At 48.4% G+C, this 23,875-nt stretch overlaps 2 protein-coding genes and 1 long non-coding RNA gene across 7 annotated transcripts in view; 2 read left to right on the forward strand and 1 right to left on the reverse strand.

The window, feature by feature from the left end:
* The first annotated feature begins 47 nt into the window (after positions 1-47).
* Positions 48-3,542, forward strand: CFL1 (cofilin 1). 2 transcript variants are annotated; one of them, XM_027531510.1, is made up of 4 exons: positions 48-193; positions 2,033-2,340; positions 2,607-2,683; positions 2,887-3,542. In XM_027531510.1, the coding sequence occupies exons 1-4, from the start codon at positions 191-193 to the stop codon at positions 2,997-2,999; spliced, it is 501 nt and encodes a 166-aa protein (XP_027387311.1). In that variant the 5' UTR covers positions 48-190; the 3' UTR covers positions 3,000-3,542. The 2 variants fall into 2 exon arrangements, with proteins under 2 accessions (XP_027387311.1, XP_027387313.1); XM_027531512.1 differs by lacking the exon at positions 48-193 and adding an exon at positions 746-1,173.
* Positions 3,393-17,475, reverse strand: LOC113885825. Its single transcript, XR_003509332.1, has 3 exons — positions 16,984-17,475; positions 5,295-5,378; positions 3,393-5,008 (listed from the first exon to the last, which is right to left on the reverse strand). It is a non-coding gene; the product is annotated as an uncharacterized LOC113885825 (long non-coding RNA).
* A 155-nt stretch (positions 17,476-17,630) lies between these two features.
* The window catches only part of LOC113885918 (trichohyalin-like), a 38,227-nt gene continuing 31,982 nt past the window's right edge, over positions 17,631-23,875 (forward strand). For 2 of the 4 annotated variants that reach the window (XM_027531732.1, XM_027531733.1), the window contains exon 1: positions 17,631-19,762. In XM_027531732.1, the coding sequence (XP_027387533.1) occupies positions 17,805-19,268 (1,464 nt within the window). In that variant the 5' untranslated portion in view covers positions 17,631-17,804 and the 3' untranslated portion in view covers positions 19,269-19,762. The other 2 variants (XM_027531734.1, XR_003509345.1) reach the window with 2 other exon arrangements.

Raw genomic sequence — 23,875 nt, forward strand, 5'->3', positions numbered from 1 at the left:
CAGGGCCCTCGGACTTCATTTCCCGTCGGCCCGCAGGGGGAGCCCCGGAAGCCCGCCCCGCCCCTCATTGTGCGGCTCGTACTAAACGGAAGGGGCCGGGAGAGGCCGCGTTCAGTCGGATCCCGGCAGCAGCTGCAGCGCCTCTCGTCTTGTAGGCTCTCCTAGCTATCGCCTTTTCGCTTCCGGAAACATGGTGAGCTGCAGGCTACGGCGCCGCGGGGGAGGTGGCCGCGAGTCGATCATCTGGGCGCGCGAGAGGGAAAGGGGGCGCAACGTCGGCACCCTCTTCCCCAGCTCCTGGGTCTGGACGAGGGTCTCGTGCTGAGGGGCGGGCGGCGCCAGGACGCGCGTGCGCGCCCGCGGGCGCCGGGGAGGGTTGGCTTGGACGTCGCTCGCGCGCCCCCTGGGCTCCCTTCCCCTCCCCCACCCGGCTGCTGCGCCCGCGCGGCCCAGGGCCGTGGGGGAGGGGTCCAGGGCGCGCGCGCCCCCGTCCCCTCGCGGGGCCGCCGAGAGTCGCTTCTCGGGGACGCGCGTCTCTACTGGAACACGCGGCATCCAAACCCGGCCCGGGGGCGACGGAGGAAAAGCGCGCGAGCGGTCTTCGCGCGCGCGCCCCACCCAAGGGCTGTTCCTGTCTCCGCGTCACCCTCCCTCTCGAGCGGGGTCCGTCTCGAGAGCAGGTGGCAGGGATGCCCGCGAGGGGCGGGGGCGGTGCGGCTGGCGGGGGATGCGGGGGTGTCCTGGCGCAGGCGCCATCGATTAGGGGCTTGCACCGCGCGTCACAGAGCGGACCGCGAAGGAGTCCTCGGCTGTCCTCCCAGGCTGGCGAGCCCCTGAAGGCGAGCCGGGTTCGCGGAGTACACCCGGCGGAGACTGGGACGGCGCTCCCGGCCGGCGCGTGCGCACACGGTCAGGCCTGGCCGCTGGGCCAGAAGCCGTGGACTAACGGGGCCTTCGGCTCTCCCGGATGGGGCCTGAGGGTGGAGTCTCGTTTAGGGAAGTGACCCAGGCGGGCACCGCCCGGAAACCACCCCGTCCCCTGTGTTCGGCCCGAGGGCTGCGAGAGCCGAAGGTTGTGTAACTTGCCCAGGCCTGCAGCGCAGGGGGCCGATAAGCTCGTCGGCGCAGGCGATTCCATTGGGTTGAGGCCTTCCGAGATGCAGCTGCCGCTGGGTATGAGGTGTTTTTTTTTTTCGGGGAGGGGGCTGATTCTAGCCGATCTGCTTTCACCGCCTACTCCGGAAGCGGCTCAATCACGTGGCCGGCTTCCTCTGCAGTTCCGGGAGCGGGGGCAGATTTCACCGTGGACCGTCACTCCCTCCCTGGCTAGGGTGTCCCCCAACACGACCTACAAGTTTAAAGAGCTCTCAGAGACTGTGGGCACTTGACTTTGGACCGCTGACTCCTGTCAGCGACTTGGGGGCCTGCATTTTTCCCTTGTGAGGCCTTAATTAGGGGTTTGTTGTTGCTTTGGTTTGGGGAGACCCCGGCAGAGAAGGAAATGTGTAATAACTGCTTTGAACCGTGCTGATGGGCTTTCTGGAACTGTTGAGTACCTTTGGTGGGTCCTGGTTCTATGGAGATGACTAGGATCTGGATCCCTTTCTGCTCTACGTGAAGTTCTGAGTCAGCACTTTATGCAAAAGCTGAGACTGCGTAGAAAACGGGGTCAGTAGTCTGTCGGTTCTTTTAATTTGGACTCACATCTTGGCCGAGGCTCTGCTTCTCACAGGTCTTGGATCTCTAGCCTGCAGGATGTCGGGGTGGGGAGGAATGCTGTTGAATTATGCGATCAAAGGTCTCTTTTTCTTTGGCTGCTATTCTGGGATTGTGTCACATCTGATCCTTTGACGGTGACCTGGGTGGGAAAATAGTGTCACTAGTCCTAGGAAGGGGATGAGTAGTGACCTCTTGGGGCTGAGGACTGTACTTTGTTGGCCTCTAGACAGATCTCCTAACAAAGCAAAAGAGGGACTTCAGGGCATGTCCCAGAAACTGTCTCCTCATGAGGTGCGTGTGGCTCATCCTCTAGGCCTCCGGTGTGGCTGTCTCTGATGGGGTCATCAAAGTGTTCAACGACATGAAAGTGCGTAAGTCGTCGACACCAGAGGAAGTGAAGAAGCGCAAGAAGGCGGTGCTCTTCTGCCTGAGTGAGGACAAGAAGAATATCATCCTGGAGGAGGGCAAGGAGATCCTGGTGGGTGACGTGGGCCAGACGGTAGACGACCCCTATGCCACCTTTGTCAAGATGCTGCCAGACAAGGACTGCCGCTACGCCCTCTATGATGCAACCTACGAGACCAAGGAGAGCAAGAAGGAGGACCTGGTGTTCATCTTCTGGTGAGCTCCTCCTGCAGGCACTTTCCCCTTTGACCTGCTCTAGCTCTGCCCCACCCCCCTTTCCCAGGACAGGAAGGTCTGTGGCTCCGGCTTAATCCAGACGCCTGCGTGTCAGAGGAGGGTGTTGTAATAAAACACTTGTCAATGAGGAACTTGATGAAAGCGTGAATGCTGGGGCCTAGCTCAGGGGTTTCTGGAAGTTATTTATCGCTTGAGGGCACTTGCTGGATTTGGAGGCAAGTTCTCTTGATTCTTTTCTCTTCCAGGGCCCCTGAGTGTGCACCCCTTAAGAGCAAAATGATCTATGCCAGCTCCAAGGACGCCATCAAGAAGAAGCTGACGGGTAAGGGCCAGCATTGGTGGCGCCATATGCCCTTGTGCTTGGGCCTTGGCTGCTGGGTGGGGTGAATGGCATGGCCCAGGAGATCCCTGCCCGCTGGAAGGCAGCCTGGTCCCCTCCATCTGTTCAGACTGGCTCCTTCCCAGCTGCAGCACCCCCCACCCCCACCCTTCCTGCTCACAGATGCTCCCTCTTCTTCCCTACAGGGATCAAGCATGAATTACAAGCAAACTGCTACGAGGAGGTCAAGGACCGCTGCACCCTTGCAGAGAAGCTGGGGGGCAGCGCTGTCATCTCCCTGGAGGGCAAGCCTTTGTGAGCCCCCTCCAGCCCCCTGCCTGGAGCATCTGGCAGCCCCAGACCTGCCCACGGGGGTTGCAGGCTGCCCCCTTCCTGCCAGACCGGAGGGGCTGGGGGGAATCCCAGCAGGGGGAGGGCAGTCCCTTCACCCCAGTTGCCAAACAGCCCCCCCGACCCCCTGGACCTTCCTCCTCCCTCCACCCCTGACGGTTCTGGCCTTCCCAAACCGCTTTTGATCTTGATTCCTCTTGGGTTGAAACAGACCAAGTTCCCCCCCCCAGGAACCCCTGTTTGGGGGGGGCCTGTATTTTTTTTAACGACACCCCAGTTCCCCGCCTGTTCCTCCCCTTTCCCATGCTGCCAACTTCTAACTGCAGTAGTGACTTTGTGCTTGTCTGTTTAGTTCTGTGTATAAATGGAATGCTGTTGAGAGGACCCTCCCTGCGCCGCCTGCCTCCCCTCCCCCCTTTGCTCTGGTCACAGCCACTCATGGAAGCAGGACCAGTAAGGGACCTTCAATTTAAAAAAAAACAAAAACCAATAAAAAGGCTCACTAATGGGATGTTTGTTTCAAGGTTGGGGCCCTTGGGGACCTTGTGCAGGAGGCAGGGTGGGAGAACGAGCATCTCCTCTGTACCCACCTCTCCAGCCCCCACACACCTTCATTTGACCCCTGTGCCTGGCTGAGCCTCCTTTTCTGACAGTTTCCATTCTTCACTTTATAGCTGGCACCAGGCTGGCTGGCTAGGAGGTAGCTCAGCCAGGGTGTGTCTGCTACTGCCTGCAGGGGTCCCTTGAACAGAGGGGCTTCATGCCTGAACTGGCTGCTTCTGTTGCCTTGATCCAGGTGGGCAACAGGACGGTGAGGCCCGTCCTCTTATTCCCCATGCAGCCTTCCCAGATGTGGGCCGTGAGGCTGCAAGTCACTGGCTGCCTCGAGCTTGTTCTCCACCTTCAGGAGTTGGTCTTTGCTCTGCTTCTCCCCTGGGTGGCTGACTCATTTATGAGGGCTGGGTCTGCTGGCTGCTGTGAGTCAGAAGCCAGGTTGAGCCTTTGGCCTTAAGCAGCTGTGTCTGGGGTCTAGGGTGGGGCCGGCCAGGTGGAGCCCAGGACTTCAGACCCAGGTGTCTTGGGTACCACCTTCCTGGTGTTTAACCAGGAGGGTGTTGGCTGGAGCCTCAAGCCTCTTGCCAACTTTGCTGTGGGCTCTTTCCAGACTGTACTTTGGGTTTTCACCTGCCCCACAGGTAAAGGTGGAAGTCTTGTCCTAGGGGTGGTGGTAATGCAGGATTTATACTTCTCCCCCCACCCAACTTCCCCATCAGCTAAAAAGCTGCCTGGAATTAAAGATTGTTCTTTGGAACTTGCCAGTATTTCTGAGAGGGAGGCAGGAAGGCGTATTTCATTCTCTAATTGGGAAATGGGTGCAGAGGATTTATAATTAGTTTTATGTGTGGTCTATGCCAGGGTTTATAAGGGGGTGGTGGCACATCTTGACTGCTCCTGGGTTCCAAGTTCTGGATCTTGTCCCTTTATACAGGGTACCTCCTGGCACTCTGCAGAGCGACTGAACACATTGCAGGGGTGTCCCCCAGGACCTGGCCTCTACCATGGTCCCCCTGGTAGAGGATGTACCTGGTGGGCCCTGCAACTGGAATATCAGGACAAGCAAGCCTCCTTGTAAAACCAGGATTTTTATTTGTGAACAGGCTGGAGACAAACGAACTCGGACCAGCATGGGTGGAGGCTGTCCTCTGCCTCTGCGGAGGGGAGGTCATGTTCCCTGGGCTTCCCCAGGTTGGGGCTCTGCTTACCTCTGGCCAAGAGTGGTGTCCATGCTGCTCGCTCTCCCTCTGGCAGGGCCTGGCACCTTGGGGCAGGGGTGGGGGTTGCCCTGAGAAGGGGCATGGCAAGTGGCTCCTAGGGCTGGAAGGCGCCTGTCTGGAGTAGGAGATCTGGGGGCTTTTGGAAGCTCTAAGGCTCCCCCTTGAGGATAACTGGGGTGCTCTGGAGAAGCAGGGTGCTGGCCTGTGGAGGAAAGGGTCTTGATGTCTCCTCCCTGCTGTTCCCCCACCTTGAATGACTCCTCTGTCCCCAGCCCTGTCCTACCGTTCACTGAGGCCTTGATACCAATGAGAAGGGAAGGGTGCTGGTCCAAATGGGGAGCCCTGGCCCTGCATAGCTGGGGTGTTCATGCCAGCCACCTCCCTCCACCCCACCACGTCCACCCCTGCTCCCAAGCGCCGAGAAACTAGAGGCCCGGGTAGGAGACCAGGAAGGCAGCAAGAGGGCTCGGTGAGGCTGGATGGCTCACCTTTGGCATGTTTGAGCTCCAGCTCGGCCAGCTCAGTGAGGTTCTCGCGGAAGGAAGATACATGGGATCTGAAGTCCATGAGCTCTGGAGAAGAGAGGAATGGGGACTCGGGCAGGGTGGCCAGTGCAGAGGCAGGGGCTTGTGGGCCACGGGGCTTCCTCTGCCTGGCTGAGTCAGAGAGGCATTCGAAGCACTAGCAGCACAGCTGTCGGTGGCTCTCTGTAGCCCACACCTCCTGGTGTGCTGCTGGTGCGGGCCTCGTCCAGCGCCTTGTTGGTGTTCACGCGGGCGTTGTCCAGCACCTTGTTGGCATTCTTGTAGTCTGCCAGTGCCAGCAGCTGCCAGGACAGTAGTCCTGGGGCCAGCAAGGGCACAGAATCCCTGGCCCACGGCCCTCGCCTGCCTGCTCTCCCTGGTGGCTCAGCCTCCTGGCCTCCAGCCCTGAGGTTTGCTCTGGGGCCACTCTCACCTTGGCTGCCTGGGAATCTCGCATGTAGTATCTCAGCATGTCTGACAGCTTCAGGTCCTCGTTAGAGGCCACTTGGCCCTCCAGCTCCTGAAGCAAGAAGGTGGAGCTGGGGACAGAGCTGGCAGAGGGGCTGCTAAGGAAAGGGGTGCTGCTGTCCCTCTAAATACCCAACAGAGTCACCTGATAACCACTCTATGTCAAGTACTCACATTCAGGGGAGCAGGCCATTGAAGGCTTCACAAAGCAGGTGGCCTCGGATCTGCATCTTGGGGGTTGAGTAGGGGTTAGACAACAGGCAAAGGCTTTGCAGGTGTGCAAGCCAGGTATGATTTTCGGGAACTTTAAGTTCAGTAGGGCAGTTGGGTGGCAGTGGCCAGAGCATACCAGGCTTAAAATGCAAGCTAGAACTCTGGGCTTTGTGTCTTAGGCAGTTCCTGGAAGCGACAGGGTCACTGACGGGCCCTGAGCAGGGAAGAGATGAAGAGCAACAGACATTTTAGAAATATTGGCACACTCCAGTGACTTTCTTGGCGAAGAGTTCAGGAAGTGTGTCTGGGGCAGAATGTTGGCAGCACAGCACAGTGCCAAAGGCACGTGGCACATCCTGGTAAGGGCCTTGCCAAACCCACTTCCCACCTCCTCCTCCATCACCACACGCAGTCACACTTGAGGCTGGATCCCTGACTTCACTCCACTCTTCTAAACTAGTGTGGAGAATGAGCCCAGGGCTTCATCGGGCCCAAGTTATCACTGAAAGATTCCAAAACGATCCTGGAGCTTTACCCCTCCCAGGACATTCTCTTCCCTGGAAAGGATCATGATCACCTTTCAACACAGAAGGCAGTACTAACCTTTAACTGTTCAAAGAGCTCTGCCAATTTGAAGAAGCTCCTAGGAGGCAGTGGGGAGGAGTTAGGGCAGGGGTCTTAGCAGGTGCTTAAAGTCTTCCTGCCCTTAGGTCCCCCTTGGGGAAATCGGCTCTTTCTCTACCAAAACCAAACAGAAGCACCTCCCCCTAAAGCTGATAGTAGACTTCCACACAGTGACCCCTCATGGACAGACACAGTATTACAGGCTTAGAGGGGAGAAGGGCCAGAGGAAATCCTCACTCTTTAGCTGGTTGACTTCCTGAGATCCCAGACTGCTCAGTGCAGCTGAGATAGGCATGTAATCATCTGCCAGGCTTGCTGGGATAGAGCCCTCCATCAGAGCCCCTTGGTCCACCTGTCAAGCCCCATCCTGGTGTCTGTGGCCACAGGCAGACACAGGAAATTTCCTCTCCCCTGGGGAGTATGCCACTGGGGAGAGCAGGTAGGGGATCCAGGGCTCCTGGAGTTCTGCGTACACTCATGAGTGCATGACTTGGTCTACCCACAGATAGGTGTCCCAGATGCAGGCATGGTATTCCAGCAAGAAGGTCCTCTTATGCTCAAAGAAGTCATCTACCTCCTATAGGAGCCAGACAGGACCCACTTACTGAGCCACCAGAAGCAGAGCAGCTAAGGGCTCCCAAGGGTGGCACGATCTCCCCCTAGGCCAGAACCTCCAGTGGCTTCCCTCCCACGGCCACCCAGAGCCTCAATCCGCATGCAGCCTCAGAGTCTGGCCGTGGAGGGGCTGAGGGGATCTGCTGAAAGGAGGACAGAGCTGGGAGACCTCTCGTTATCAAGATGGCCATCACCCGCACCCCGAAGCCTGGCCCTGCCTCCCCCGAGGGCCCAGGCCGGCTCCCCCTCACAGTGAGACCGGCGTACCCCCTGTTCTCCCAGGCCGGCTCCCCCTCACAGGAAGACTGGCATACCCCTCCTTTGTAGGCATTGTGCAGCCAGATGAACTCCTCACGCTGTTGCATGACGGAGAACTCGGTCTGGGAGAAGTGAGGCAGGCAGCTCTGAAAGCTGAGAAGCCTGTCTGAGGGGTCTCTCCTTCCCTGCCCCCCACAAGCCTGACACCCACCAAGCTTCCTGCATGCCCACTTTTGGGCCACCCCCGTCCCACATGCCAAGTGAGGCCCAAGTCGGGGCTCTCGTGTTCCTGTTCACCCTCAGGAGGGTGGACATGGGATGGTAGCACTTGGGGCCTTAGGAAAAGGCAGGCAGAGACTAGATGAGATGCTCTCTTTCTCAGAGGGCCAGGGAGGCGAAAGCCAGGTTGAGGAGCCGGGCCCTAAGGCTCTGTTGGCATCTGCCCACCAGGTGAGCCAGGCTGCTCGGGCTCCTGAAGCCTCCTTTGGCAGCCACCAGAACCACACCCCTGCTCCCGGTGCAACGTCACCTTGGTCTGAACAGTGAACTTCACCTTGTCCCGCTCCACTTGCTGATGGCATCTGAGATCTCCACCTGCAAGGAGCTGTCTCCCTGCAGGCCCACTGACATGGAGGAGGCCTGTGGGGGAGGGGAGGGCCCTGACTTGACTGAGCACCGCCACCCCCATCCTGGCCCCAGGCTTCCAGGCCTCCTGCAGAGCCACCTCAAAGTATTATTTCCACCATGCCCTGGGGCCACTGGCTGCACCCAGACACACACACCAAAGATCCTGGTAAGTCACTGCTCAGGGCTTCACAATGATACTTTCCCACGGGGCCATCCTCTGAAGTAGGGTGAATTTGCCCCATTTTATAGGCCCAGGGGCTGCGACCCCCAGAGAGCTAAAATAACGTGGCCTGAACCAAACAGCTGCCACACGGCAGGGCCAGATTGGAACAGTTTTTCAATTCCACATCCCATGTGCTTCCTCAGCTGCCTGCCCACCCCGTCCCAGCTGGTTACCTCAGGCACCTCTCACCAGGTGTAAAGACGGTCCCACCCCTTTCTGAGGGGGTCCCGAGACCATTCCACTCGCTACGTTCAGTGTCAAGAGGCACAGACTCATAGGTCAAGCACTTGTATCTCTCCAAGTGAAAAGATCCCTGAGGCACCAAGCTGCTAGTTCATTCTTGCACTGAGCTATCTCAGTAAGCGTTTACTGCGCACCTGCTCTGTCCACACCACTGGGCCAGGAGGTACTAGGGAGAAGGTCAGAAGTCACTCCCGCTCCAAGCACAGCTCACTTCTCACCCTCAGAGGCCTCCCTGTCTCCTCTCACGGGCTTTGGCATATGTTTAGGACACCAAGGGGCCACTCATAGATTAATTTTATCTGGCCCTGAGCCTCATATATCAATGTAGTTACACGGTACACACTCTTTTGTGACCATGTTCTTTAACGACACCCACCTTTGTCGCTGAGCATGGTGGTTCTTTTTCATTGCTGTGTGGTGTCCCACTGTATGACCACATCACAGTTTATCTAGTCTACTACTGTTGGTGCTCATTTGGATTATTTCCAGTTTGGGGTTATTATAAATAAAGCTACCATGAACATTCTTGCATATATCTTTTGAGGGACCTAAGTACTCATTTCCGTTGGGTATGAGAACTGCTTGGTCAGAGGGTAGGCATGTGCTGAAAACGCTTTCACAGATACTGCCAAACACTTTCCCAAGCTGACTGTTCTAATTTACACTCCCCCCAGCACTGTACGGAAGTTCCAGGTGCCTTTGTCAGTTATATGTGTTGTCAATATCCACAGCTCTGTGGGATGTCTTTTCACTCTCTTAATGGCTTATAATTCTATAAGCTCAACACACCAATCTTTTCTTTTGTGGTTAAGGATGTTTTTGTACTCTTGAAGAAACACTCCCACCCCGAAGTCATGAAGATATTCTATTTTTTTTCTTCCAGAAACAGTTTTAGGTCTATGATCCATTTTCATACATGTATATGTAGGTCTATGATCCATTTAATTCATTTTGTATATAGCGTAAAGTGTGGGTTGTGATTCATTTCTGCCATACAATAGCTAGTGGTTTTAGCACTATTTGTTTAAAAACATTGTATTTGCACTTCTCCATCAGAGGGAAGACAGAATGAAAATCACAATCACAGAAAACTAACCAATCTGATCACATGGACCACAGCCTTGTCTAACTCAATGAAACTATGAGCCATGCCGTGTGGGGCCACCCAAGACGGACGGATCATGGTGGAGAGTTCTGACAAAATGTGGTCCGCTGGAGAAGGCAATGGCAAACCACTTCAGTATTCTTGCCTTGAGAACCCCATGAACAGTATGAAAAGGCAAAAAGATAGGCACTGAATGATGAACTCCCCAGGTCAGTAGGTGCCCAATATGCTACTGGAGATTAGTGGAGAAATACCTCCAGAAAGAATGAAGGGATGGAGCCAAAGCAAAAACAACACCCAGTTGTGGGTGTGACTGGTGATAGAAGCAAGGTCTGAAGCTGTAAAGAGCAACATTGCATAGGAACCTGGAATGTTAGGTCCATGAATCAAGGCAAATTGGAAGTGGTCAAACAGGAGATGGCAAGAGTGAACATAGACATTCTAGGAATCAGCGGACTAAAATGGACTGGAATGGGTGAATTTAACTCCGATGACCATTATCTACTATTGTGGGGCAAGAATCCCTTAGAAGAAATGGAATAGCCATCATAGTCAACAAAAGAGTTCAAAATGCAGTACTTGGATACAATCTCAAAAACGACAGAATGATCTCTGTTCATTTCCAAGGCACACCATTCAATATCACAGTAATCCAAGACTATGCCCCGACCAGTAATGCTGAAGAGGCTGAAGTTGAATGGTTTTATGAAGACCTACAAGACCTTCTAGAACTAACACCCAAAAAAGATGTCCTTTTCATTATAGGGGACTGGAATGCAAAAGTAGGAAGTCAAGAAATACCTGTAGTAACAGGCAAATTTGGCCTTAGAGTACAGAATGAAGCAGGGCAAAGGCTAATAGAGTTGTGCCAAGAGAACGCAATGGTCATAGCAAACACCCTCTTCCAACAACACAAGAGAAGACTCCACACATGGACATCACCAGATGGTCAACAGCGAAATCAGATTGATTTTATTTTTTGCAGCCAAAGATGGAGAAGCTCTATACAGTCATCAAAAACAAGACAAGGAGCTGACTGTGGCTCAGATCATGAACTCCTTATTGCCAAATTCAGACTTAAATTGAAGAAAGTAGGGAAAACCACTAGACCATTCAGGTAAGACCTAAATCAAATCCCTTACAACTATACAGTGGAAGTGAGAAATAGAGTCAAGGGATTAGAACTGATAGACAGAGTGCCTGATGAACTATGAACGGAGGTTCGTGACATTGTACAGGAGGCAGTGATCAAGACCATCTCCAAGAAAAAGAAATGCAAAAAGGCAAAATGGTTGTCTGAGGAGGCCTTACAAATAGCTGTGAAAAGAAGAGACGCTAAAGGCAAAGGAGAAAAGGAAAGATATACCCATTTGAGGCAGAGTTCTAAAGAATAGGAGATATAAGAAAGCCTTCCTCAGTGATCAATGCAAAGAAATAGAGGAAACCAATAGAATGGGAAAGACTAGAGATCTCTTCAAGAAAATTAGAGATACCAAGGGAACATTTCATGCAAACATGGGCACAATAAAGGACAGAAACAATATGCACCTAACAGAAGCAGAAGATATTAAGAAGAGGTGGCAAGAATACACAGAAGAACTGTACAAAAAAGATCTTCACGACCCAGATTACCATGATGGTGTGATCACCCACCTAGAGCCAGACATCCTGGAATGTGAAGTCAAGTGGGCCATAGGAAGCATTACTATGAACAAAGCTAGTGGAGGTGATGGAATTCCAGTTGAGCTACTTCAAATTCTAAAAGATGATGCTATGAAGTGCTGCACTCAATATGCCAGCAAATTTGGAAAACTCAGCAGTAGCCACAGGACTGGAAAAGGTCAGTTTTCATTCCAATCCCTAAGAAAGGAAATGCCAAAGAATGCTCAAACTACCACACAATTGCACTCATCTCACATGCTAGCAAAGTAATATTCAAAATTCTCCAAGCAAGGCTTCAACAGTACATGAACCAAGAACTTCCAGATGTTCAAGCTGGATTTAGAAAAGCCAGAGGAACCAGAGATCAAATTGCCAACATCTGTTGGATCATCAAAAAAGCAAGAGAGTTCCAGAAAAACATCTATTTCTGCTTTATTGACTGCCAAAGTCTTTGTGTGGATCAAAACAAACTGTGGAAAATTCTCAAAGAGATGGGAATACCAGACCACCTGACCTGCCTCCTGAGAAATCTGTATGCAGGTCAAGAAGCAACAGTTAGAACTGGACATGGAACAACAGACTGGTTCCAAATCAGGAAAGGAGTATGTCAAGGCTGTATATTGTCACCCTGCTTATTTAACTTATATGCAGAGTACATCATGAGAAATGCTAGACTGGAAGAAACACAAGCTGAAACCAAGACTGCCTGGAGAAATATCAATAACCTCAGATATGCAGATGACACCACACTTATGGTAGAAAGTGAAGAAGAACTAAAGAGCCTCTTGATGAAAGTGAAAGAGGAGAGTGAAAAAGTTGGCTTAAAACTCAACATTCAGAAAACTAAGATCATGGTATCTTGTCCCATCATTTCATGACAAATAGATGGGGAAACAATGGAAGCAGTGACAGACTTTATTTTGGGGGGGCTCCAAAATCACTGAAGATGGTGACTTCAGCCATGAAATTAAAAGACGCTTGGTCCTTGGAAGAAAAGTTATGACCAACCTAGACAGCATATTAAAAAGCAGAGATATTACTTTGCCAACAAATGTCCATCTAGACAAAGCTATGGTTTTTCCAGGAGTCATGTATGGATGTGAGAGTTGGACTATAAAGAAAGATAAGCGCTGAAGAATTGATGCTTTTGAACTGTGGTGTTGGAGAAGACTCTTGAGAGTCCCTTGGACTGCAAGGAGATCCAACCAGTCCATCCTAAAGGAAATGAGTCCTGAATGTTCATTGGAAGGACTGATGCTGAAGCTGAAACTCCAATACTTTGGCCACCTGATGCAAAGAGCTGACTCATTTGAAAAGACCCTGATGCTGGGAAAGATTGAAGGCAGGAGGAGAAGGTGATGACAGAGGATGAGATGGTTGGATGGCATCACCAACTCAATGGACATGAGTTTGAGTAGGCTCTGGGAGTTGGTGATGGACAGGGAAGCCTGGTGTGCTGCAGTCCATGGGGTCGCCAAGAGTCCGACACGACTGAGCAACTGAACTGAACTGATTTGCACTATGATTTGTTTTGGTGTACACTCTGGCAGAAAATCAACTGACTTCAAAAGTGACCAGTTCTGTATTCCCTATTCTGTTGCACTGATATACATCTATATTTTTGATATCATACTCTCTTGATTAGTATAATTGATAGGCAATATGGAAATGATGTAGAATTAACTTTGTTCTTTTTCAAAATCATTTTGGCTAGGTCCTTTGCATTTCCACATAAATTTTAGAATCAGCTTGTTAATTTCTACCCCAAAAAACCTTCTGAGATTTGATTGAGATTACATTGAATCTATAGGTCAATTTTGGAAGGATAGGCATTTTTACAATACTGAATCTTCTAATCCATGAACATGGCTATCTTTCCAATGATTCAGGTCTTCTTTAATTTTTCTCAGTAATGTTTATAGTTTTTCCATAGAGGTTTTGCACACTGTGGCACAAGGGCTTAATAGCCCTGTGACATGTTGGATTTTCCCATGCCAGTGATCGAACTGGTGTCCTCTGCACTGGCAGGCAGATTCTTAACCACTAGACCACTAGATATGTCCTCTCTAGCTTCTTGATGTTGAAATTAGATCACGGACTTTTCAACCTTTCTTTTTTTCTAAAATATACATTTGGAGGTATAAATTGCTCTCTGGATGCTGCTTTAACTACATCTTATAAGTCAGCTTTTTTTTTTTTAATCTGCTCATACTTTCATTTCTTTGTCAAACTGTACTCACACTTGATGTGAAAGTCACTCTGTCGTGTTCGACTCTTTGCGACCCCGTGGACTATACAGTCCATGGAATTCTCCAGGCCAGAGAATACTGGAGTGGGTAGCCTTTCCCTTCTCCAGGGGATCTTCCCAACCCAGGGATCGAACCCAGGTCTCCCACATTGCAGGTGGATTCTTTACCAGCTGAGCCACAATCACATTTTCAGGAAGTCTGTATGAAAAGAAATCTTTTTTAACTTTGGATATTAAAAAGCATCTATGTTAAGAATTCTGTCACATTTTCTTCCTTTTTCTTATCATTTTCACCATAATTATTCATAAACAGATGTATTAGGGACAATCGTTCTGCCACAAGTCATCATAAGACTCCATCTGTTATTTAGACGCTAAGTCGTGTCTAACTCTTTTGCAACCCCACAGACTGTAGCCCACCAGGCTCCTCTGTCCATGGGATTTCCCAGGCAAGAATACTGGAGTGGGTTGCCATTTCCTTCTCCAATCTTATACGTTTTGATATGTCATATTTTCAAAATAATTTCTTAAAAATTTTTCTAATTTCCATTATAATTTCTTCTTTGACTTATTATTTAGAAGTATGTTGTTTAATTTCCAAATATTTTGGAATGTAGTTATCTTTTTGTTTTGATTCCTTGATGAGTCTCCTAGATCAGAGATCACAGTCTATATTATTTCAGGCTTTTAAAGTTTGTTGATACTTGTTTTCTGGGTAAACACATAATGGATTTTGGTAAATGCTTCATGTACACTTGAATAAAATGTGTTTTCTGCAGTTGTAGGTTATAGAGTGCTACATAGGTCAGCTGATTAATCACACTATTTAAATCTAAATGCTGGGGTTTTTTGGTCTGCTGACACTTATTGCTGTTCAGTTGCTCAGTCGTGTCCAGCTCTTTGCGACCCCACAGACTGCAGCACACCAGGTTTCCCTGTCCTTCACTATCTCCCAGAGCTTGCTCAAACTCATGTCCATTGAGTGGGTAATGCCATCCAACTATCTCATCCTCTGTTGTCCCCTTCTCCTGCCTTCAGTCTCTCCCAGCACTGGGGTCTTTTCCAGTGAGTTGGCTCTTTGCATTAGGTGGCTAAAGTATTGGCGTTTCAGGTTCAGCATCAGTCCTTCCAGTGAATATTCAGGACTGATTTCCTTTAGGATTGACTGGTTTGATCTCCTTGCAGTCCAAGGGATTCTCAAGAGTCTTGTCCAGCACCAGAGTTCAAAAGCATCAATTCTTCCGTGCTCAGCTTTCTTTATGGTCCAACTCTCACATCCACACATGACTACTGGAAAAACCATAGCTTTGACTGATGGACCTTTGTCGGCAAAGTAATGTCTCTGCTTTTTAATATGCTATCAGTTGTGCTAAAACTCTAATTGTAATCATGGGTTGATTTCTTCAATTCTGTAATTTTTTATTTTGAATATTTTGAAATTATGTTATGAAGTACATAAAATTGAGGAGTGTTTTATCTTCCTGTTGAATTGACTCTTTAATATTTATAAAATATCCCTCCTTTTTTTCTAGAATACTTTCTCTTCCAGTCTACTTTGTTTGAAATTAACAAAGCCACACCAGCTTCCTTTTGGTTAGTGTGCTCATAGTGTACATATTCCATTAGTTTCTCAATATTTCTGTGTTCTTAAAAGTATGTCTTTTTCAAAATAAAATTATTTACAGCTGTCCTGGGTCTTTGTTGCTATGTGTGAGTTTTCTCTAGTGTGGCAAGCAGGGGCAACTCTTCATTGCAGTGCACGGGCTTTTCATTGCTGTGGCTTCTCCAGTTGCTGAGCACAGACTCTAGATGAGCAAGCTTCAGTGGTTGCAGTACTCGAGTAACTGCAGTACTCGAGTGGTTGCAGTACTCGAGTGGTTGCAGTACTCGAGCTCAGCTGCTCCTCAACATGTAGGATCTTCCCAGACCAGGATCAAACCCATGTCCTCTGCACTGGCAGATGGATTCTTAACCACTGGACCACCAGGGAAGTCCCAAAATAAGTCTCTTTTAACAGAATTAAATTGTTTTTTAAAAATCCAATGTGAAAATGTTTTATTTTTAATTGTAGTGCTTCTTCCACTTCACTATTACTGTAATTACTGATACAGTAGGCTACAAGCCTGCCATCTTGCTGTCTGTGTCCTGTTTTTTGCTCTTTTATTCTTTCTTGAATTCTGTTAATCAAGTATTTTATATTATTTCATTTTTCTCTATTGTATTTTTACTTACCTACTCATTTATTATTCTTTTCATCTTTCTATATTTATAGGAGAATTTTGAAGAAGGTCATGCTTATCTAAAGGACAAGATCTAATAGTAGATTATCAGAGAGTCTGGCACCTACAAAGGTTAGGTGCCAGTGGGCTGTGACCACAAACCCATCAGTTTGACAGCCCAGGACATCCTCCCAACACGTAGCATTCACTATTCAATAATAGTAATACAATAGCTAACACTTAGATTTGCCCTTCCTATATGCCAGGCATTGCTCTAAACATTATATACACACACACTAATTTAACCATGAATATGAACATAGATAAACACTGAAACAATGCCTTCTGTTCCATACTTTGGCCTGTCAGTCCCTCACTTCATCAAATTTCACTTGAACCCCGCTCCTCACTTGTTGGCTTCTCCAACACCCCCAGGGCAAGCTCTTCCTCTGTCCATATGCCTGCACCGCCCACCCCCATCCCTACCCCGCCCCTGACAGTCTGGTTCATTGGTGCAACAGGCCCCCAAGTCTCCTGCCTCCTTCCTTGGTAACTGCTTGAGACAGATGGGGCTTCAAAAATGGACCACGGCTGCTCCATCCTTATAGGATAAGTGGCCTTTTAGTCACAGCCCACTCTGCACGTATCTCCTACCCTTAAAAGTGTGCATCTCTGTATGCCCACCCCCAACCATCCTTAGCACAAGGATGCTCAGAAACTGTCAAATGAAGTCAAGAAGAAGGAATGAAGACTGAATGGTCTTCTGATTATATAACACAGATACACATGTGAACCATTAGTGGTGAACTGTATTCCCCCCACCTTGGAAAGCAGTATTCCAGCCCCTTCTCAATCCATAACATCCTTCCATGAAAACTGCATGAGTCGGCCCTGGGGAGGGGAGGGAGGAGTAAGAGAGACGGGTCCGTTTCCATCTGTCGGGGTAAAGGTAAACCCTGCCTCCTCACCAGTCCCTTGCTCAGATCTCTTTTCTAACTCATGCGTGAGCGTAGACAGACAGACAGACAGACACTCTCTCTCACTCTCTCTCTCTCTCTCTCTCTCACTCCCTCCCTCCCTGATTGGGCATCAGCGGGTATTATGGAGGGAGCTGTAGGAATGGCAGGGGGTTTGCATCTTTTCTCTACCTTGCTGTCCTTCCCAGCTTCTAGACGCTCCTCCATCACTCTCCTCGACTACAGCACTAAAGGATTCCACAGCAGGTCACTGGCCGCACGCTTCGGCAGCTTGGTCCGCGAGACCTCGCCCCGAGGAACGGACCCAGTGGGGATCCTATCCACTAACCGAGGCGCCCTTCCCTCCCTGCCAAGGAGTCACCTGGAGCCGGGCGTGGTTCCCACTCCGTTCCCTCGCAGCCGCGCCTTGTGATTGGGTAGCAGGTTTACCGTGCGGGACGCCATTGGCTGCAACGCCTGTCGTTCCTGTGCCCAGGCCCCACCTCGAAGGGGCCGTGCGGAACTGAGAGGGCCGGGAACAGGCCATTGCGTGGAGGCGGGAGGCGAGGGGATGGGGAGGAGGGGTGCCCTACGATCGCAGAGGTCTCGAGTCCGGTCAGCCCCCGCCTCCGGGCTGGTTGACTCCCGCTCGCTGGAGCTCTGGGCCGCGCCTTCCAACGGTCTCGCGAGGTCTGCGCGTGCGCACTAGTCCCCTCTCGAGCCCTCTAGGCGGTGGGCGGGGCGGCGAGCCAGTGGGCTGGGTGGGAGGGTGGGGAGGGTCGGGGGAATGGGGAGCTGGGGTGGGGTGGGCGGACTAGGGGTCGGGGAGAGGCGTAATGTCTTTGGAGAAAGGGGCTCCGTTTGGATATCCGCTCTGGGACAGGAGGGAGTGGCGGGGTAAGCCACAAAGGGCGGCAAGGGGGCGCGACAAGGACCGCTGCCAGGGCGCCCGAGGCCAGGCCGGGAGCTTCGGGCGGTCGCAGCTGGAACCGGGAAGCAGAGGGGCGCAGACGATGCGAGAAAAGTTATGGATGCCCTGGAATGGGCTCATCGTCATTGGGAGGAAAATGGAGCTCCTGGGTAGAAAGACGCAAAAACCTAAAACGTGGGACCTGAAGCTTGAGTCTGAGAACTGGAGACTGGAAGATGTGGAAAAGCCAGTCTTAAGAGGAAAGTCAGGCCGGAGTCCAGAAAGAATGGATGTGAAACGAGTGCGCAGTGTATCAAGTGCACTACAGGTTTCGGCCGGTTTGCGGAAAGACAGCTCAAAAGAGGTGTGGGGAAAGCAAGAATTCAGACACAGAGTAGAGGCTGAATCTGAGAGTGCAGGGACTGCAGCGGGATCTCGGAAGGGGCCTGAGTTTAAAGAGAAGTTGAAGTTTACTGACGTGGAAACCAGTGGAGAGGACTTGAGATCCAGAGGATACGAAGTAAAGCAGAATGAGGAGGAGCTGAGGTCAAGTGGAGAGAAACTGAGGTCAAGTGGAGAGAAACTGAGTCCCAGTGGAGAGAAGCTGAGATCGAGTAGAGAGGAGCTGAGATCGAGTGGAGAGAAGCTGAGATCGAGTGGAGAGAAGCTGAGATCGAGTGGAGAGAAGCTGAGATCGAGTAGAGAGGAGCTGAGATCGAGTGGAGAGGAGCTGAGATCGAGTGGAGAGGAGCTGAGATCGAATGGAGAGAAGCTGAGATCGAGTGGAGAGAAGCTGAGATCGAGTGGAGAGAAGCTGAAATCGAGTGGAGAGAAGCTGAATTCGAGTGGAGAGAAGCTGAATTCGAGTGGAGAGAAGCTGGAGTCCAGGGAAGAGAGGCGGGGATCCAGGGGAGAGAGGCGAGGATCCAGGGGAGAGAGGCGGGGATCCAGGGAAGAGAGGCAGGGATCCAGGGGAGAGAGACGAGGATCCAGAGGAGAGAGGCGGGGATCCAGGGTAGAGAATCTGGGGACAAGTGGAGAGAAGCTAGTACCCAGGAGAGAGAGGCGGGGGTCCAGGGCAGAGAGGCGGGGATCCAGGGGAGAGAGGCGGGGATCCAGGGTAGAGAATCTGGGGACAAGTGGAGAGGAGTTAAGATCCACTGGAGATAAACAGCGGTCAAGTACAGAGAAGCAGCGATCCAGTAGGGAGAAGCTGGGGACTAGTGGAGAAAAGTTGGCGCGTTCAAGAATGGGCAGCATAAATGAAGAACAAATTGAGAAAGTGGTGGAAGTGATTGGGGATGAAAAATTGATAGAAATTACCAATGCTGAGATGGAAATTCCTTTTGAAAGTGTAGAGGCGAATGATGAAGAGAATGAGAAAGGAGTAGGGGAGGAGGAGGATATCTTGGAAGAAGAGAATGATAATAGTGATGAATCTGTTTCTATGGAAGAGAAACCAATTATAGAGGAGGAAGATGAAGTGAGTGAGGAGATGGAGAATGTAAGAAGGAAAGAGAAGCAAATAGGGGAAGTTTTGCAAGTCAAAGAGGAGAAATTAGAGTGAAGCAGAATGTTATTGACCCTAAAGGGGTAAATATGAGAGAGAAAGAGCATCTGAGCCAAGAGAAGAAAGAGTGGGATTGAAGAGCTACTGGGAATGAAGGTGAACACCAGGACCAAAGGAAGTAGAGAAGTCTGATAAAGAGGGAAGTGGAACATTTTGGAAAGAAAGAGAAGATTTGTTAACGTGTCGATAGCTAGAGGAAAAGTGGATGGTGGTTTCTTGGAAAAGAGCTGTGACTAAGGAGTTTGTAGAGAGGTGCTTGAGAAATGGATTGAGGATGGGCTAGAAAGATTTAGTTTAACAGATGATTGAGTTTATGAGATGTAGGAGAATGCATAGTGAGAAAAATGGACAGTGGCAGCAGGATGTGGATAGATCATCAAGGTGGTGGAAGGAGATGTGGGCTGGAGTGGTCAGTGTCTGATAGAGGATCCTAAAGCATGAGGAGCGTGACAAAGGCGAGAGCAGAGATGAGAAAGAAGTGACGGAAAAAAGTAAGAAGCCACATCCCATAATAGTAATTATGTTTGTTGGATTTTAAAGTTATTTTCTTCCCTATTTCTCTCCTCTCCTCTCCCATGTAGCTAATTTTACAATACAGTGAGACAGGCCTCTCACTGAGCCCTGTGTATCTGGACCGAGCCCAGCCTCCCTGATCTTCCCTCTAGCCTGCAAATTGTATCCAGAATAACTTCTGGGTTACCCTGTTTTATTTTATTTCTTGGCTGTGCTGGGTCTTTATTGCAACACATGGGCCCTTCGTTGTGGTGCACTGGGCTTAGTTGCCCCCTGCATGTGGGATCTTAGTTCCCTGACCATGGACTTAACACCCGACCCCTGCACTGGAAGGCAGATTCTTAACTACTGGGCCACCAGGGAAGTCCCATGGGTTCCCCTATTTTAAATTTAGTTACTTATTTTTAAATGAAACAAAATATTTTTAATCATAAAAGGTACAATTCACAGAGAAGATAGACATCATAAACCATTAGCCACTAACAACAAACAAAGATACATAAAGCAAAAATCAGAAGAAATATAAGGGAAAAGAAAAAAAATATAATCATAGTAAGATATATTAACATTTCTCTGACAATATGAAGTTCAGAAAAAATAAGGAGCATCTTGAATAATGTCGTTAATAATTTTAATATAATAGATTTCTATTCATATTAATCTTATATCCTATACAAATAAATTTAAAATTTTGTATCTTCTATGTTATTAGATGTCCATAGAACTTTTCGAAAAACTGGCAAAAAGATAAACATTACTAAATTTCAAAATATAGAATTATTTTTGTGATTTGTTATATACATACGCATATATTATTTTTGAAATTATTTTCCATTATAGGTTATGACAAGATATTGACTATAGTTCCCTGTGCTATACAGCAAACCTTTGTTGCTTTCTTACATATGTATTTCTTTAAATTAGAAATCTAGCTTTCTATTTATGCTAAGTCAAACAAGTGGAATCAAAGTGTCATAAATTTTTTAGGCAAAAATTCATAAGTTTTCTAATATATATATTGTACACATTATTTATATATATGTATACAAGAGCTTTTCTACTATGCTTGATAAAGGCTTGAGAAAGTTCATCCAAAAAAAAAGAGATGGAGAAATTGGAAAGCATAAACTAAATGAAATGGGAGCAGTGAGTATGAAGTAGAAGTGAAACAAGCTAGATAAAAGATCCTCATATAGACCAGTTCTTTGTAAACATGGCTGCTCATTAGAAACATATCTGGAGTTGTAGCAAAGAAAAAAAAAGTAGCATTTGTATTTTTCAAAAAATTCCAATATAATTCTGATATGCATCTGGATTTTAAAAAGTGATTACAGGTTTTTCTATTAAATGGTAGTTTTGGTGATATAGAATTCTATTATTTTCCTGTTGACCAATCATGATACAGTGGATTCCACCATTTTAATCACTTCACTGTGATCACTATTTCCACAAGTTCCCCTTACCTCCGCATCAAATTTGAATTGCTCATACTTGATTTGAAATTGCCTCAATTATTTTGTATTGTTTCCGTTTTGACTTTTAATTATTCATCTAATCAGATGGAGTTTCCCCCTGTGCCTGTCTCCTTTGGGGCTTTCTTCTGTGTCTTCCACTTGTCATCCAGCATCCACCGTCACCCCGGGGAAGAGAGGAGACTCCCTAAGTACCTAGTGTCAAAGCCTCAGTATCAAGACTTGGTGTCTCCAGTAGGGACCTAAGAGGGGGTGAAAAGCAGTCATGGATAGTTAGCATGAAAGGAACACTTCACCCTTTCTCCTCTACATACTTTTAAAAATCCATACAATTTCTAAGGGGTAGAAACTTCATCATATCATAAGTAAGTCTCATAACAAGTTTATATTAATAATAGTCCTATTTTTTTTTAACTGTTAAGTTTTCTGGGCTTCCCTGATGGCTCACTGGTTAAAAATTCACCTGCCAATTCAGGAGACATGGGTTCAGTTCCTGGTCTGGGAAGATCCCATATGCCTCTGAGCAACTAAGCCCATGTGTTACGACTGTTGAGCCTGAGCTCTGGAGCTCGGGAACCTCAATTACTGAGCCCACACGCCCCATCTACTAAAGCCTGCACGCCCTAGAGCCTGTGTTCTGCAACAAGAGAAGCCATCACAATGAGAAGCCTGCACACCACAATTAGAGAAAAGCCCATGCAGCAACGAAGACCCAGCACCGCCATAAATAAATAAATAAAATTATATACGAAACATGTTGGTAAACCTTAAAAAAAAAGTTTTATACACATCCCTTTATAATTTTCCCCAGTCTCCAAAAGGTCTGTAAACTCTATGCCACATTTTTAAAATTATTTATTTATTTACTTGGCTGCACCAGGTCTTAACTGAGTCATGTGGGATCTTCCATCTTTATTACAGCATGCCAGATCTAGTTCCCTGGCCAGGGATCAAACCCTGGCCCCCTGCATTGGGACCATGGAGTCTTAGTCAGTGGACCACCAGAGAAGTCCTGTAGGTATCTTTTTTTTTTTTCCTCTAATTTTATTTTTAAACTTTACATAATTGTATTAGTTTTGCCAAATATCAAAATGAATCCGCCACAGGTATACATGTGTTCCCCATCCCGAACCCTCCTCCCTCCTCCCTCCCCATACCATCCCTCTGGGCCGTCCCAGTGCACCAGCCCCAAGCATCCAGCATCATGCATCGAACCTGGACTGGCAACTCATTCCCTACATGATATTTTACATGTTTCATTGCCATTCTCCCAAATCTTCCCACCCTCTCCCTCTCCCACAGAGTCCATAAGACTGTTCTATACATCAGTGTCTCTTTTGCTGTCTCGTACACCAGGTTATTGTTACCATCTTTCTAAATTCCATATATATGCGTTAGTATACTGTATTTATGTTTTTCTTTCTGGCTTACTTCACTCTGTATAATAGGCTCCAGTTTCATCCACCTCATTAGAACTGATTCAAATGTATTCTCTTTAATGGCTGAGTAATACTCCATTGTGTATATGTACCACAGCTTTCTTATCCATTCATCTGCTGATGGACATCTAGGTTGCTTCCATGTCTTGGCTATTATAAACAGTGCTGCGATGAACATTGGGGTACACGTGTCTCTTTCCCTTCTGGTTTCCTCAGTGTGTATGCCCAGCAGTGGGGTTGCTGGATCATAAGGCAGTTCTATTTCCAGTTTTTTAAGGAATCTCCACACTGTTCTCCATAGCGGCTGTACTAGTTTGCATTCCCACCAACAGTGTAAGAGGGTTCCCTTTTCTCCACACCCTCTCCAGCATTTATTATTTGTAGACTTTTGGATCGCAGCCATTCTGACTGGTGTGAAATGGTACCTCATAGTGGTTTTGATTTGCATTTCTCTGATAATGAGTGATGTTGAGCATCTTTTCATGTGTTTGTTAGCCATCTGTATGTCTTTTTTGGAGAAATGTCTATTTAGTTCTTTGGCCCATTTTTTGATTGGGTCGTTTATTTTTCTGGAGTTGAGCTGTAGGAGTTGCTTGTATATTTTTGAGATTAGTTGTTTGTCGGTTGCTTCATTTGCTATTATTTTCTCCCATTCTGAAGGCTGTCTTTTCACCTTGCTAATAGTTTCCTTTGATGTGCAGAAGCTTTTAAGGTTAATTAGGTCCCATTTGTTTATTTTTGTTTTTATTTCCAATATTCTGGGAGGTGGGTCATAGAGGATCCTGCTGTGATGTATGTCGGAGAGTGTTTTGCCTATGTTCTCCTCTAGGAGTTTTATAGTTTCTGGTCTTACGTTTAGATCTTTAATCCATTTTGAGTTTATTTTTGTGTATGGTGTTAGAAAGTGGTCCAGTTTCATTCTTTTACAAGTGGTTGACCAGATTTCCCAGCACCACTTGTTAAAGAGATTGTCTTTAATCCATTGTATATTCTTGCCTCCTTTGTCGAAGATAAGGTGTCCATATGTACGTGGATTTATCTCTGGGCTTTCTATTTTATTCCATTGATCAATATTTCTGTCTTTGTGCCAGTACCATACTGTCTTGATAACTGTGGCTTTGTAGTAGAGCCTGAAGTCAGGTAGGTTGATTCCTCCAGTTCCATTCTTCTTTCTCATGAT

This window comes from Bos indicus x Bos taurus, chromosome 29, assembly GCF_003369695.1.
Source record: "Bos indicus x Bos taurus breed Angus x Brahman F1 hybrid chromosome 29, Bos_hybrid_MaternalHap_v2.0, whole genome shotgun sequence".
Classification (NCBI taxonomy): Eukaryota; Metazoa; Chordata; class Mammalia; order Artiodactyla; family Bovidae; genus Bos; species Bos indicus x Bos taurus.

Excerpts from the sequence above, each read along its gene's own strand:
- CFL1 (XM_027531510.1), top strand. Across the intron at positions 2,341-2,606 it reads GACCTGGTGTTCATCTTCTG|GGCCCCTGAGTGTGCACCCC; the intron begins GTGAGCTCCTCC and ends TTTCTCTTCCAG. Across the intron at positions 2,684-2,886 it reads CATCAAGAAGAAGCTGACGG|GGATCAAGCATGAATTACAA; the intron begins GTAAGGGCCAGC and ends TCTTCCCTACAG.